The 17760-nt window shown below is 37.9% G+C and overlaps 1 protein-coding gene and 1 pseudogene across 1 annotated transcript in view; both read left to right on the top strand.

The window, feature by feature from the left end:
* ascc3 (activating signal cointegrator 1 complex subunit 3) overlaps positions 1–17760 on the top strand; it is a 683087-nt gene that overhangs the window by 485714 nt on the left and 179613 nt on the right. The window contains exon 23 of the mRNA XM_039747862.1: positions 13360–13458. Coding sequence (XP_039603796.1) covers positions 13360–13458 — 99 coding nt within the window. The remainder of the gene's footprint in view (positions 1–13359; positions 13459–17760) is intronic.
* LOC120526963 lies at positions 6256–6420 on the top strand (annotated as a pseudogene).

Raw genomic sequence — 17760 nt, forward strand, 5'->3', positions numbered from 1 at the left:
CTTAGCCTAGGTAAGACACAGTTGAAGTTGTTAAATTAAGTGATTTTGTCATGTTCACAATTAAAAGTAATACAGGAAATTTCTCAGCTTCCTGTCAAAGCAAGATTCATTGGGATTCCTTAGACTGCTGAACTGAGGCTCAAGAAATAAAGGAATCCTACCACTTTTTTTACCACCATTTGTACCAACTTTTAAAACTCAGATGGGGTTGTATGGATTGATTCTGAACGCGACTGAGAGAATGAAAAGTGTCGCTCAAACACAGGAACATATGTGTAAAAGTATTTCTTGTAAGAAGCAATGTACACACTTCTCTCTATGCTGTGGTTTCTATTACACACCTGAAAGAAAGAGACAATATATGTGAAAACATCATCGCACTAATGCAATATCATTTGAAAACGAACAGCGTCAGATCGGGTGTGAATTTATGCAGGAACTGGAAATTCTCTGATGTGGGACCTTCCCCCAGGGAAGAAAGTACAGTGTCAGGTGCTCATTCAACAACAACAACAACAACAACATTTATTTATATAGCACATTTTCATACAAACAGTAGCTCAAAGTGCTTTACATATTAAAGAATAGAAAAATGAAAGACACAATTATAAAACAAAATAAATCAACATTAATTAACATCGAATAAGAGTAAGGTTCAATGGCCAGGGGGGACAGAAAAACAAAAACTCCAGACGGCTGGAGAAAAAAAAAAATCTGTAGGGATTCCAGACCATGAGACCGCCCAGTCCCCTCTGGGCAAACATTCAGTGTAATAGGAACCATAGCACAGAGAGGTGTGTACACTGCAACAAGTACACGTGTCGTAAATATAGGAAGGACGGTGCTTGGGTGTGTGGGAACTGTTAATATTTGAATGTGATGATTTTATTTAGCACGGAATGGAAGTCAGCACTTCTTAGCATTGTACCATGCAAGCTGTCATATTAATCGCCTACTGTAACTTGCTTTCTTTTTTCTTCGGTTATATAGGTAGTCTTGAATAAAAGTGCACTTGTTTTGTTATACTTTTACACCAACATATGTTCCTGTGATTGAGCATGCTCAAAAAATACACGTGTAATGCCATGAAAAGTGCACGCAGACACTTCATTTCGCAAACATTGGTACGAGAATGCAGTCATAAGTACACTGCAGAGCTATAGAGCGTCTTTATGTGAAAACAGCCGTGTCAAATGGGGTTGTATGGATTGATTCTTAACGCGACTGAGAGAATGAAAAGTGAATTTAAAAAAAAAACAAAACAAAGCTAACCTTTATAAGGATCATAAATTACACCGGCTGTTACAGACTGAAATCAAATGTATGCTTTTATTCTAAAATAGTAAGATTAAGAGCAGTTTACTTCTCAAAACGGAGTAGTGCAGGTTCGAACTCGCGACCTTTTGGTTCCCAGTCGGCAGCTGAATCTATTGCGCCACGGAGGCAATCATAATAAACGGGTGTCAATGTCGCATGTTAAGGCGGCTTTTTGTTTCTGCAGTTATATTTTTAAATAAAAGCGCAACTGTTCTGTTATATTTGTACCTTTTGTGAAAATGTTTCTTTGATATCTGGACTTCAGGCTTCATACATTATATAGTTTATGCCTACATTTTGTCATCTACTACTAGAATATAAAAAACGTTTCTGTTTTAACAATGTGTTTACACAGATTACTGTAGAAACGGAACAGACATGAAATGCGTGTGTTCCAAATAACCATCTATTATTTCCACTCTAAAACTTCACTTCACTCCCAGATACTCAATCAAGGCATGAGCTGAGAGAAGTTCGTGCACGTTCTAAATTGGTGGGGGGGTGGAATAGCCGGCTGCTTCTACCTTCTCTTTATCAGCACATTTAGAGGACAAAGGACGCTGGCGGAGAGGTGTGAAGGGATTTAAGAAGCGATTTAAAAGCGAGTTTTTTCGTAGGCTCTGGTAATTCTAGTGTTAAGGACTTTCATGAACACAAAGGAGTTTATTGTGCTTGAGTGGGTGGGAGCAACTGACAGAATGGCTGTTTCAGCACTGGAGAGACCTTTAAAACTATCTGAAAATGTAGATCTTCTCGTAAGATGCAACATATATGTGTTTTTTTTTTTACAAAGAACAGAAATAGACAGTAAGATTAAACCAATTACTGTATATTAAACAAAATACAGGAATTGGCTTCTGGATCAGACATTTGAGTAACCACTGTCCAAAAAATAGATGGCAATCATGGCTCATTAGGAATGGGCTTAAAAACCTTTAGAGGTTCATTCACACTTTTTACAGTGACAATTTTCAGTGTTTTTATTGAGTTCTATATCACTTTTAAATAGCTTATTAGCTAATTTGCTTTAAATGTATATAAATCTAAAAAAGCTTTCTAATTTAAAATGTATAATTTTTACAATATTAATAGAAAGTAAACACTAGCATAAGTACAGTACATTGCGGCATGAATAGTTCAAATTCTTGTTACCTCTGCAATAAGCTAGTCAACTCGCATCCATTTAGCGTGTATCTTTCTGTATTTTAAAAAGCAGTGTTTCTGACATCTGCATTTTTTCTAAATTATTTCAGGTAAAGCACTGCTGGATAAGAGTGTAATTGTTCACTTATCACAGCATCCAAGAACTAGTTAATGCTAAATTGTACATCATTGCAGCCTTAGGAAGTTACTGTTTCTGTTGAGTTTTGTTACTGGAAAGAATGGTTATTAATGTAACTTCTGTAAGATAAACATTTGTTTGTGGTTTCTGCCAAGACAGAAATTTCAATAGATGTAATGTATGAATCAGTCTATCAGTCCATTTTCTAAACTCACAGAAGACCAGTGTTTAAGTCTATCAAATGTATATGAAGACAGTTTTTTCCACATTTCTAACAGATTTATCTGGGATTGTTATGATATTTCCTGGTCACAAAGCTGAGTCTCCCAATGCTAATTATTCATCTAGTTTCAGACAGTTACTAGTTTTGTTGCAAAGGTACAGACTGTATTTTTATTGCTTTTATTCTTAATGAGCATTGCCAATCTTACCACTTTTTCACTTGTTTTATGGACATTATTAGATGAGATAAAGTACAAGTAAAGAGGATAAACTCAGTATATTTGAGTCATTGCCAGGTTTATTTTGAAGCTCATTCTCTTATCTCTGGATGTATTTGTTGTTAGTTGCTTATTTATTAATATTTTTATTTGCTCTCTTATTTTTATTAACCTTTTCAGTTTTGGTGTTCTTTTTAATCTTGTTTGAGCTGTAAAGTGTATTTTGATTTTTCTAATTACAAATGACAGTATACAGTATAACTGAAGACTGATCCAGTAATGCTGTTTATAGCCAAATTAATGATTTTAGACTTTGTGTTCCTAATTTTTTAGTTTATCTCAGCAAATTCAAAAGACTTTAAACATGTGTTTAGTGCTTTAATTAGTGCCAAGACATTACTCGAGGACAAAGAATGAAATTCAATAGATAGAATAAGAATGTATGCCAGAGTATTTGACTTGTCAAGTAATATAAAGAACCTGAATGACATACTTAACCTTTAAATCAGTAACTTTAAAAAATTAAATATTTAATGCAGATGTTGTAAAGAAATATGTATGATTTACTGTATGTGTATGTCTGTATTTGTCCCTTTTTTAAGTGTAACCCTATCCTGTTAAATTATATGGTATTAAGGGAACATTAAATGGGTTTTTCAATCCTGCGAATACCACTCCTACTGAAAGTTATAAAGCAGAGTGAGGCAATTCCCCTAGTGTGCATGATCACATATTACTGTACTGGACTGAAATTGACATTGATTCAACAAGGTTTGGCAGTCTTTGTTCAAATGACAATGGTCCATTCAATTACTTTGCACAAACATCTCTTAAAACATAGGAATTCCTGATATCTGTCCTAGCCTTGGAGGAAAAAAAATACCTGAATTTCTTTTTTCCCTTTTGCCAGAAGCTATAATATTAATTTATAAGGCAAATTAAGACCAAAAGCTTATGTAAGTAGTACTTTCCCACTCTGATATAAAGATCAATTTCATGTGAATGTATTGTAAACATTGTAAAGACTATGTGATCTTTGTTCATTTACAGTTTTTTTTCTAATGCCTTTTAATAAATATATATAATTTTACTGCAAGTAGTTATATTTTCCCCAAAACAAACTATCATGTCTACTTCATGTACTGAGTTGTCAGAAATACTCTGTGCTAGGTACCTATTGTTTTTGTAATGGTTTTCCTTATTTTATTCTTTTAATTTTTATTCTCTATTTTGAAACTCTCCTTTTCTGAAAAAAATGGAGACATATTAAGTAAGATGTTGTGTAGAGTGCCATTTGAAGACTACATGTCTTACACAAACCAAGTCAAAATTATATTTGTAACATGGCTGCAGTTTGTTTAAACAGTTCATTTACATTTACTAATCAACAGACACTCAAAGATAAACAGACTTTCAAGTTTCATTGGCTTAATTTTTTAAATATCTGTTGTCTCAATTCATGTGTATAGACTAGTACTATTAGAATTTGCTTTGGAGTTTAAGTAACCTATATTTCTGTGTACAGTATATAAACTGATAACTGAAAGTGAGCTTTATAAGAATAAGTAGCATTTATTTTTTTGCAGAATCACATTTTCTTTGTTTTTTTATTATTGTTCTTGCTTTTTTGCATGGAGTAGAAGGTGAAATAGTGTTCCAAAGTATTAGCACACAATTCCCTGCAGATGAGAATGATTTTTACTGGCTCCTTTCATTTGGAATTGCTTCTTAAAAGAAAGCTATTTTTTCTGCCCATCTCACAGTTTAGTGACTGAGGCTGAGTATCCCTGTGGACTTGCCCCACTTTTTTCTCAGCCCCCTCAACTCATCTCCTCACTGTCCCATCCTCTTACATTCCCATTCACAAGTTGCCATGGGTTGGAGCCGAATACAGGAGCCAGGACTAGACAAGATGCTAAATCAAAAGCACACATCTACACTGAAACAATTTAGTGCAATCAATTAGCATCTTGCATCTGGATATTAAAAAAATCCATGCAAATATGGAAAAAGCATATAGACTCATGCAAAGTTCTCATAGAATGCATCTCAGCCCAATATTTATAGTTGAGGTTCAAGTAATAAGACTCCACACAGTACACAATGTTTTCTTAGAAGGATTAAAGAATTAAATGGAATTCACCTTAAGACTTGAGGCACAAATTCAAAATAAATTGGTCAATTTTAAACTTTTTTTTGCCAAAAATGTAGTGAAAAAAATTAAACATTGTATTTATGCATTATATGCTTGCTTTGGCTGATATTTGCTTAATCTTAATTACACTTAAGGTCAGTCTCTACCAGATGTCGTACTGGCCTCCATATGTTGTACAAAAGAAATCTGCTAAATGTGATTATTCAAAACCAATGTAGTTATACAGTAGATTGGTGTAGTTTTTGAAACAGTCATTTTTCAGGCACAAGTTTTCCTGGTGTAATCACATCTACCTATTTCTTAAAGTGCCTGAGCTGTGTGGTGGCTAAGAATCCCACTGCACCACCTGTTATTTGCCTAAATCTTTTTTTTTTTTTTGACTTTTTTTTTATTTGGCAGGCCTTTTATCCTAGTTTCATTCCATTTTGAGTGTATTTGAATACCTGAGCAGAAATGTGTTGTTTAACAGCTGTAAAAATGCTTTCAATACTAACCAATTAAGTAAAGTTTAATTATATTTTAGCACCACTCTCTCATGATATGATTTACAGTTAAGCGATCCTTTCTGAAAACTGTTACTGATATTACTGATGTTCAATTTGTTTTTAATTGAAGATTAATCCTTCCAATGTGATTTACTTAGTAAAGGCATTGTCAACTTGTAACCAAGACGAGCCTGAAAGTTGCCAAGAGCGTGGCCCCCTTTTCAGGGATACATACAGTACGTATAATGTCCTTTAGCATTGAACAGTTTATATCTGTAGCTTGTGTCATAAGCAGGCTTTTTAATGTTGAAATATTAATTGCACAAATCACCTCCACTGGATGTAGTGGTATACGATTGCTTGTCCAGGTGGAGATGTACTTTAACTGTGAAATGTTCCAAAGATAACTGTGACATCCAGCTAACTGCTGCCATGGCAGTGCTTTTAACATTGCACCATTGCTTTAGATTACTGGGATCTTTGGCTATCATCAACACTGCAGCTCTGGACATTGAGAATGTGACTCTGTTCCACCTTTACTTTGGTTAATTCAAAGTAAAATTTAATTTAACTAATTAATCTTCCTGGCCTCTTTTTGGCTAAGATCAAGTGTAGTGTCTGTTCTTATCAGTTTAATATCTCATTCCATATTAAATAGATTTTCGAAAGGACTGGCCAAGTCTGCTGGGGCTTGCTCCACTCAGTCCAGATTACTTCTTTTACGCAGAGTGGTGGCTGTGCTGGTAACTGGAAGGTTACTGCAGTTACTTCAGGGACGCTGTTCAAATATCTAACTCTAAGCTTCTCTCACCCTGCCCCAGTTTCACTGGAGAGTAAGTTGGGGTATGCAAGAAATGCCAAATTCCTAATGCAAAAAATTGTATATGGCAAATAAAGTGAATTATCATAATCATGTATATTGTAGTTGATTAATAAGGTGTACATTAAGTAAGATGATTTGTGTTTTCTATTAAATAAAATGAAATTATGTATTTTAATAAATATGTATTTATTATGGTATAGTACTACTGTTACAAGTGCTATCAGTGCTACTACATGATCAAACACATGCCTCTTTTACCATAAATGCAATTTTAGACCTGTTTTGTTAAGTGCTCAGTAATGGAGCTTGCCTTTCATTTGCATACATTGTTTTTGGTTGATTTTACTGCAAGTAGTCCATCTAAGTCTATAATATAAGAAAAGGCGTTAATTAATTGTGGACATTTCTATTCCTGGTTAAAGTACTATTAAGTGTACCCTGCTTTGAAGGGCAGCTCACTCAAAGCCTAGTTCCTACTCTTTTCCAATTGCTTCTGAATACTCAAAAAAAGCTAATGGACAAGTGCCTCATCTAAGGTATGTACCTGCCTCTTTACCGATGCTGGCAGGTTATTCTGTAGTCCCTGTGACTCCTCCCTGCATTAAATAAGTCTGACTATTGATAATTGTACATATCCTAACCACTCTCTCTCTCTCTCAGATGATAACATACACATATATCATGGCTGTCATATTAGCCTAAAAATAAGTAAATATTCAAATATATTTAGACTTGGATTAATGGTACTAGGTGTTACATGTATGTGCTTTTTTATACTTTATTATTATGGTAATTGCTACAACAGAGGCCATAGCAAGAACAAACACCAACAGTAAAAAAATAAATAAAAATGCAAGAGTTAATTTAAATATAAGCCATCAAAGTCCAGAGCAGTTGCACCCTGTAAAAGGGAAACATTCAGTCTAGCTTTGACCGATAGCTGCGTTAGTCCTAAACCACTCAGACTGTATATACTATACCTCACCGCTGGCACTCTGCTCTTCCTGCAGAGGTGCTTTTTGCTTATTCCTCACATCGTCCCTGTAACAGCAAGACATGTTACAATATCTTTGTAGTGCAGTACCCAGGCTAAGAGCGACAAAACTGGAAACATGCGACATTGTTATAAGGGATTCATGTTTTGCAGATACACATAGGGTAAAAAAGTATAAATAGTGGTGTAAAAAATGCAGTGCCAGTATGTGTGACTCGTAAGGATTTAAGCTTTTCATGGCTGCTTTTATGACTTGCTGTCCTAAAAATGATTTTAAAGCATTGTAATAAAAGGAAAATCAGAATTATAACATTTATTTTCCATTTGCTTTATTGAAAAGGTCTTAGCATTAAACAAAAGCCTTTGATATCAGGTTTAAGAGTTAATGGAACATGCAAAATTATATTTTATAATGCAAAATTATATTTTTAGATCACCAGAGAAGCGTTTAGAAAAACTGATCCAAATATGCTTGTAGTGTAAGAAAGTGAGACAAAAAACTATGTTGTGGAGTGGTCTAGCAAGAACCATTCAAATTTAAGAAAAGGCTGATCATTGGCTTAACATACAAAAACAGATCTATGATATAGGGCAGGTTTGCATAGTGTGTCTGGAGAAAATCAATGCCATAAAAATTAGCGCAGGTAAAATAAACAACAGTTCGTTTATAATCAAATGTCAGCTTTCAGATAAGACCGTTGTAAATAAATTCAAATTATATTCAAATAGCAATATTCAATCTGACAGCCTCAACATATACGCGGGTTGTGCGGGCATGACAGCATGATGTAAAGCTTTACAAAATTTTTCAATATTTTGTCCCTTTGAGGAAAAAGAACGTGGCAGTGGATAAGTGATATGCAACATAGCATATTACATTAAACAAGATTCTGCATCTGAAATTTGTTTTTGGCTTTGGCCGAATAGACTCCTCTGTTGTGCACATACTGCCATTATACTGTATCGTCCTGAAAAAATAAAATATATCTTAGGAATATATCTTCTTAGGCGCATAAACTAAAAAAGCAGGAATCACTGACAGGTCTCAACATGAGTAGATTTATTTTTAATTACATTATTTTGAACAGGCATGTTCATACCATTTACATTACATTCAACTGAGTTCTAATTGAGTTATTTATTTATGCAGTTCAAAAGGTTACAGTATAAGGAGGTTTTTTGATGTTTGTTTTTTTTTTTTTCTTTCTTTCTATATTCGTTTTTTTTTTCATTCACAATAAGCTCATTCTCTTTATGCTCACCACATGACTTATTTTTTACCACACCTATAATTGTTGTCAGTTCTATACTAATCTTCTCTTCTTCGGTGACATTTTAGGCAACCATTCTATTGTGCTTATTTCATAGTTTGCTAAACTGCACTTTTCAAATTACTTAAATAATTTTGTATTTAAAATAACATTAAGTAGTTGTATGGTAGCAGGTATTTTTTATTTTTACATTTTACAAAATGCCAGAAAAATATAAGAACACCCAACCAAGTGGTTAACTACTGGAGTAGTTTTACTCTTTTCACAGTACAGTATGTTGTATTGTTTTAAGAGAAATTACAAACTGCTTTGGGTGAATTTAAATCAGATGATTTATAAATTGTTATAAACATATTAGACCACTATAAGGGCATTTTAATTAATAACAATTCAGGGTTAGGAACTGGCAATCACTGGAATCATTTTGAAATTTCCAGTTTTGGACCAAACACTTTTAGAAATTAATAAACAGGATTGAGGTGTAAGTAAGTCTTAAAGATTAACAATTAGCAAATAGCATTTAAAAAATTAATTTCTTCACATTGAGCCAATGTACACTAAATGAGACTGATCTAAAATTAGTTTTCTAAGAATCCTGTTTGAAAACCAGCAGAATTTTCAACTACCTGGATTAATTTATTCAGCTTCTTTTACATTTTTAGCATAATTGTTTTGAATATATTAAAGATAATAATAAAAAGTAATTTGTTCATTAGCAAAATATGTATGATTCTGAAGTTTTTACAGTTAAAGTAGAGGACTGAATGTCCGCTTTTCCATTACATATTTGATGTATACAGTATAGTGGATTCAGAAAGTATTCAGACTCTTTCAGTTTCTGCACACTTTGTATTTTGAATTTAATTTTAAATGGATACATTTTCGCCCATCAATCTATACACAATCTCAAAATGACAAAATGAAAACCTGTTTTCAAAAAGGCATGCAAAATTGCAAAATCAAAAACTGAAATCTACAGGAAAACTGAAGTTAAAAACTGAAAACGTTCATCTTGAAATATTTATTGGCCCAGAACAGAACATCTTTTATATTGACATTGTCAGTACTGTTCAAAGATACTTTGGTTGATAAAACAAGCAGCAATGCTTTCTAACAGCCATGACGTTTCACTTAAACCAGCTTTCCTGGTATCATCCATATTGACTATATATCCTCTCAAAGACCAGCAATTTCGACTTTGTTATACTAACTCACATTTTTATAAAGCTGGTGACTACACTGTCAAGGCATTTTTAATGTTCTGTCCTGGCAAGACGTGCATTTAGAGGTTGGCTGTTGTGACCCACCTGTATCTGGTTATTGTCTTTTCACTGCAAATCTTATGAAAAGCCTTCTGATGATGACTCTGAGCATAAAAGTGTTTTAAATATTGTCACCTGCAGAGGCACTCATTTTGTGTCTGATTTCCTGTTATTCAAATACCGCACTCTCATACTAGGCCTACTCATCCAGTAATATTTAAGGATGCTAAAATTTTTGTTACAGTTTCATTCTTTTCAGATTGTTTTTAATATATACATATTTGTGTTTTATAAGCTGTTGCATTGAACTTTTACTAAAATGTTAAATAATATTTACCTCACAACTTAATTACATAAATGCAGTGCAACACTAAATTGAGGGACGTTAATTATTAGTGGCATATTTCAAACTTCATTTTTGTGAACAATTTAAAATATCTCAAGTAATACTCAACTCTTGTCAGTGGATATACAATGCTAAGAATAGGTTTTGCAGCAGAAATTAAAACAGTTTCCTCCTGAAAATGTTTTTCAGATCCTGCACTTGTTTGAGTCCTGCTTTAAAATGAAACAGATATGGGAGAAACCTTTTGCCCCCTTTTCCCCAAAGAAGAAAAACTAAAGGGCATTGACCATTGTGTCAGATTTTATTATCCCAGATCAAACATTGTATGATGGGATTCTGTTCCTTTCTCAATCATCTCCTATGGATATAAGTAATGATCTTAGGCTAGAAGGTTATGGCAGATAGGTTTATTGATTTATCATCTAGCTTTTTGGATGCAGTAGTCTACCTTAATGTCCACAGGACATTAACATACTCTGTATGATTTTTAAATCATTTTTTCCAAGTATCATTAACCATTTCTAATAAGAACAAGCGAAAATGCAAAAAATGTATAAAGATTCTGCTGTTCTTACAGTGTAACACTGTCTTTACACACTAATAAAATATTTGGCTTAGTAGGTAGTGTTTATAAATCATAAATATTATAAATGTTTTTATATTTAATGTTTTTGTTTCACTTAAAAATATTCTGTTTAGGTACAGGACATTACAAAATGGAGTAAATAATTTAAAATTTTTTTTTTTTTTTTTGCTTGTTATACCAGTTCATTATTTATTTACTTTAGTTGCTGTTTGCAGAACTTTCAGTCCATGATCTGTGAGAAGTCCTGAACTAAAATAAATTATATTTTGAAGTATCATCATCTTCCTTTCATTAGTATGGTTCATTCTTGTACATAATATTACAAGAAAAAATGTGTTTTTCTGCTTTGCTTGCAGTCTTATATGTATGTGGCATTGTGAAAAGAAAATTAGTCAAATGCCATAATTTTTCAAAAACTAGCAATGCAGCAGGAAAGTAAATGCGCTATGTCAAATTTCCTCACACGTTTCAGAGTTTTTTTGAAACATTTTACATCTTTAAATTATTTTACAAAAAGAGTCATAAATTCAGAAAAAGACATTATCATCTGAGAAAAAGGCATTGTGCAGTTAGACAAGATGCTCATTTGTCAAACATGATGCCATGAATCCTCTATGTGCCATCATTAATGCATGCTTATATCTTGGTATCTCAATACTTTATATAGTGCCTTTAATGAACCACATAATCACTAGTTGTTCGTCTTATATTAAATCTATTTATTACCAGTGGATTTCTCTACACGCATATGTGAGGAGCAATCTGGAGCTTCTAGTAAAGTTTTTTTTTGAAAGTGCATGTGCATATGCAGTATATTGTAGCAATAAAACAAAGCACTCTTTTTTTTTTTTGACTTTCCATTATTCTGTGTGTCACCTGTATTATCTCATGTTCTTTCTCATACAATGGAAGGTAGTATGAATATTAAGATGGCCTTCTGCACAGCTAAATTTTATGAGCATTAACGGTACTCCTTGTGGAGCCTAAGGTGACATTGCAGAGCATATACAAAGACTAGCAAAGTTGCCCTGTAATTACTACAGTACTAGTGTTTACTTGATTAAAAATACCAGCTTTAAATTTACCTCCTTTTGTAAAAGATATCAAAACACAGATTTTCTATTTTATCATAAAAAATGTCCAAGAATGGTACTTTAGCCTCCTAAGGTTCTCTTTTATTGGTGGAAAGGTTAATCTTAGAAATGCCTAAATAACAACAACAACAACAACATTTATTTATATAGCACATTTTCATACAAACAGTAGCTCAAAGTGCTTTACATATTAAAGAATAGAAAAATGAAAGACACAATTATAAAACAAAATAAATCAACATTAATTAACATCGAATAAGAGTAAGGTTCAATGGCCAGGGGGGACAGAAAAAACAAAAAAACTCCAGACGGCTGGAGAAAAAATAAAATCTGTAGGGATTCCAGGGAGGGATTCCAGACCATGCATTTAGAGGTTGACTGTTGTGACCCACCTGTATCTGGTTATTGTCTTTTCACTGCAAATCTTATGAAAAGCCTTCTGATGATGACTCTGAGCATAAAAGTGTTTTAAATATTGTCACCTGCAGAGGCACTCATTTTGTGTCTGATTTCCTGTTATTCAAATGCCGCACTCTCATACTAGGCCTACTCATCCAGTAATATTTAAGGATGCTAAAATTTTTGTTACAGTTTCATTCTTTTCAGATTGGTTTTAATATATACATATTTGTGTTTTATAAGCTGTTGCATATAAGGAAGGCTATACAAAATCCAGTCTTATCCTAACACTTTTGTACAATACTGTATAATGCTGTAAAAGTTAATTATTAAACCATCCAACATTTATGTATAATGATACGTAATCTGCATAAAATATGGAACGAAAATATTTATTAAATTATTTAAATAATTAATATAAACGCTATTATGGCTGTTAACATTAGATAGATAGATAGACATTAGTAGATAACACAAGATGACAAAGAAGAAATAAGCAAAAACTCATACAAGAGTATTCCTAGAGAAAATAAACCTTCTTGGCCAGTTAATACTGATAAGGTTTCAGTCCTAAGACCTAGACCAGCTGGATGCCCTTCTCTTCCTTGGTTCTCTGTAGTATCATGCAGCAAGTATGTAATGAACGGTTTTTTAAAAAACAGGTTGAATCCCTTTACTGTTGTATCCCAAACCTCTGGATATCACTGGTGTCGACTTACCATAGACAAGAATAGCATACATTTTAGCAATGTAACCAGCTACAACAGCATGGTACTCTGAAGATTGATATCTGTTTTTGAACAATAATATTCATAATAAATACATTTTAATTGAACATCTGTGATTTTGACCCCTTTTTTCCATTATTTTCAGATATTATTTATTTGTTTTTGTCTCTCTGTTAGGTCCACGGATCAGTTAGTGAACCTTGGTGGATATGGGTTGAAGATCCAGCTAATGATCACATTTATCATTCTGAATATTTTCTACTTCAAAAAAAACAGGTACGATAATGGGCATTACAATGTTTTTTTTCCTAATACCTTTCTGTTTAAAATGATGCATTGTATAAAGAGAGAAATAATCCAGTGCTCTCCGGAGGTATCATACGTTGTAAAATTACAATGTAGCTTCAGAATAAGTTCATCCACTTCAAGCAGTAAATATATAAAAGCACATGTAGATTTACACAGATAAAAATAAATTATTTCAACAAAAAGCAAATAAAAAAGAAACTATACTACACATGTCTAAAATAACCATGGTCCCTAACAAGCTGAACTTTTATGCAAAATTGATTGGTTACAAAAATCTAACATACGTAGTGTGGTGGACGGCTGGGGCTCTTGCCCAGCCAGCACGCCTGGGGGATGAGAATACCGGGAAAGAGGTCATACCTCCTCCAGGACACAAGGGGGACTTGGACGATTCCGGAGCCATGTACTGCAGCATTTCCGCCACACCATGAAGTACTGCCAGAAGAGAATCAGGGTGCACCTGGAGTGCTTCTGGGTGCCCATGCAGCACTTCCACCACACCAGGTGGAGGACAGAGCTTACAAAGGGAGGAGTATAGGAGTAGAAAGAAAATAGAGGAGATTAAAGGACTGAGTTATTGTGGTGATTGGAGAACTGTGTAAGGTGCTGTGTGCTGAATTGGAAAACAAGAAATAAAAAGCGTGAGTTTTGTAAGTGTGCCTCTTTTGTCTGTCTGTGTCAGGTTGGGTGGCTGCTACGCCCCCTAGAGCTGTCACAATAGCTAATATTTAACCAAATATGCACCCATTGTTATATTTCAAAGCTGTTTGTATATGTTGCAATAAATTTAAACCTCAATCAAAAGCAATAATGGTATTTTTAGATACTCAAGTGTGTCTTCTTTAAAATTAGTGTTTGATTTCCATGTTTTCTGCTGATTTTCATTAGTCCATCCATCCATCCATCCTCTTCCGCTTATCCGAGGTCGCGTCACGGGGGCAGCAGCTTAAGCAGAGAGGCCCAGACTTCCCTCTCCCCAGCCACTTCTTCCAGCTCTTCCGGGAGAATCCCAAGGCGTTCCCAGGCCAGCCGGGAGACATAGTCCCTCCAGCGTGTCCTGGGTCTTCCCGGGCCTCCTCCCGGTTGGGCGTGCCCGGAACCCCTCACCAGTGAGGCGTCCAGGAGGCATCCTGATCAGATGCCCGAGCCGCCTCATCTGACTCCTCTCGATGCGGAGGAGCAGCGGCTCTACTCTGAGCCCCTCCCGGATGACTGAGCTTCTCACCCTATCTTTAAGGGAAAGCCCAGACACCCTGCGGAGGAAACTCATTTCAGCTGCTTGTATTCGCGATCTCATTCTTTCGGTCACTACCCATAGCTCATGACAATAGATGAGGGTAGGAGCGTAGATCGACTGGTAAATTCAGAGCTTTGCCTTAGGGCTCAGCTCCTTTTTCACCACGACAGACCGATGCAGAGCCCGCATCACTGCGGATGCCGCACCGATCCGTCTGTCGATCTCACGCTCCATTCTTCCCTCACTCGTGAATAAGACCCCGAGATACTTGAACTCCTCCACTTGGGGCAGGATCTCTCCTCCAACCCTGAGAGGGCACTCCACCCTTTTCCGGCTAAGGACCATGCTCTCGGATTTGGAGGTGCTGATTATCATCCGAGGCGCTTCACACTCAGGTGTGAACCGATCCAGAAAAAGCTGAAGATCACGGCCTGATGAAGCAAACAGGACAACATCATCTGCAAAAAGCAGTGACCCAATCCTGAGTCCACCAAACCAGACCCCTTCAACACCCTGGCTGCGCCTAGAAATTCTATTCTTAAAAGTTATGAACAGAATCGGTGACAAAGGGCAGCCCTGGCGAGTCCAACTCTCACTGGAAGCGGGCTCGACTTACTGCGGCAATGCGGACCAAGCTCTGACACCGGTTGTACAGAGACCGAACAGCTCTTATCAGGGGGTCCGGTACCCCATACTCCCGGAGCACCCACCACAGGATTCCCCGAGGGACACGGTCGAACGCCTTTTCCAAGTCCACAAAACACATGTAGACCAGTCGGGCAAACTCCCATGCACCCTCCAGGACTCTGCTAAGGGTGAAGAGCTGGTCCACTGTTCCGAACCAGGACGAAAACCACACTGTTCCTCCTGAATCCAAGGTTCCACTATCCGACTGACCCTCCTCTCCAGAACCCCCGAATAGACTTTTCCAGGAGGCTGAGGTGTGATCCCTCTATAGTTGGAACACACCCTCCGGTCCCCCTTTTTAAAGAGGGGGACCACCACCCCGGTCTGCCAATCCAGAGGCACTGTTCCTGATGTCCATGCGATGTTGCAGAGACGTGTCAACCATGACAGTCCTACAACATCCAGAGCCTTAAGGAACTCTGGGCGTATCTCATCCACCCCCGGGGCCCTGCCACCAAGGAGTTTTTTGACCACCTCGGTGACTTCCTCATTGGAAGGCATGTTAGTGGGATTGAGGAGGTCTTCGAAGTACTCTTCCCACCGACCCACAGCGTCGAGTGAGGTCAGCAGCGCACCATCCCCACCATATCACGGTGTTGACACTGCACTGCTTCCCCTCCTGAGGCCGGACGGTGGACCAGAATCTCCTCTAAACCGTCCGAAAGTCGTTCTCCATGGCCTCTCCAACTCCTCCCATGCCCGAGTTTTTGCCTCAGCAACAACCGAAGCCGCGTTCCACTTGGCCTGCCGGTACCTATCAGCTGCCTCCAGAGACCCACAGGACAAAAAAGTCCTATAGGACTCCTTCTTCACCGCCAGTGTCCACCCACAGGTTCGGGGATTGCCACCACGACAGGCACCGACCACCTTGCGGCCACAGCTCCGGTCAGCCGCCTCAACAATAGAGGCACGGAACATGGCCCATTCTGACTCAATGTCCCCCACATCCCTCGGGATGTGGTTGAAGTTCTGCCGGAGGTGGCAGTTGAAGCTACTTCTGACAGGGGACTCTGCCAGCCGTTCCCAGCAGACCCTCACAACACGTTTGGGCCTACCAGGTCTGACCGGCATCTTCCCCCACCATCGAAGCCAACTCACCACCAGGTGGTGATCAGTTGACAGCTCCACCCCTCTTCACCCGAGTGTCCAAGACATATGGCCGCAAGTCCGACGACACGACCACAAAGTCGATCATCGACCTGAGGCCTAGGGTGTCCTGGTGCCAAGTGCACATATGAACACCCTTATGCTTGAACATGGTGTTCGTTATGGACAATCCGTGGCGAGCACAGAAGTCCAATAACAAAACGCCGCTCGGGTTCAGATCGGGGGGGCCATTCCTCCCAATCACGCCCTTCCAGGTCTCACTGTCATTGCCCACGTGAGCATTGAAGTCTCCCAGCAAAACAAGGGAATCCCCAGAAGGTATGCCCTCTAGCACCCCCTCCAGAGACTCCAAAATGGGTGGATACTCCAAACTGCTGCTCGGTGCATACGCACAAACAACAGTCAGGACCCTTCCCCCCACCCAAAGGCGGAGGGAGGCCACCCTCTCGTCCACCGGGGTAAACCCCAATGCACAGGCTCCGAGTCGGGGGCAATAAGTATGCCCACACCTGCTTGGCGCCTCTCACCGGGGGCAACTCCAGAGTGGTAGAGAGTCCAGCCCCTCTCAAGGAGATTGGTTCCAGAGTCCAAGCTGTGCGTCGAGGTGAGTCCGACTATATCTAGCCAGAACCTCTCGACCTTGTGCACTAGCTCAGGCTCCTTCCCCTTCAGAGAGGTGACATTCCACGTCCCAAGAGCCAGTTTCTGTAGCCGATGATCAGACCGCCAAGGTCCCCGCCTTCGGCCACCACCCAACTCACACTGCACCCAACCTCCTTGGTCCCTCCCATAGGTGGTGAGCCCATGGGGAGGAGGACCCACGTTACCTCTTCGGGCTGTGCCCGGCGAGCCCCATGGGTGCAGGCCCGGCCACCCGGCGCTCGCCATCGAGCCCCACCTCCAGGCCTGGCTCCAGAGGGGGGCCCCGGTGACCCGCGTCCGGGCAAGGGAAAACGTCGTCCAAGGTTTTTATTCTTCATCAGAGGTTTATTGAACCGCTCTTTGTCTCATCCCTCACCTAGGACCAGTTTGCCTTGGGTGGCCCTACCAGGGGCATAAAGCCCCGGACAACATAACTCCTAGGATCATTGGGACACGCAAACCCCTCCACCACAATAAGGTGACGGTTCAAGGAGGGGAGTTTCATTAGTAAAATATGCAATTTGCACATGCATATGCCAAGCCAAGCAGTGCATTACAGCTGAGGGAATCTAATTTTATATAAGATCCTAAATATT

The sequence above is a fragment of the Polypterus senegalus genome, chromosome 3 (assembly GCF_016835505.1).
Source record: "Polypterus senegalus isolate Bchr_013 chromosome 3, ASM1683550v1, whole genome shotgun sequence".
Taxonomy (NCBI): Eukaryota; Metazoa; Chordata; class Cladistia; order Polypteriformes; family Polypteridae; genus Polypterus; species Polypterus senegalus.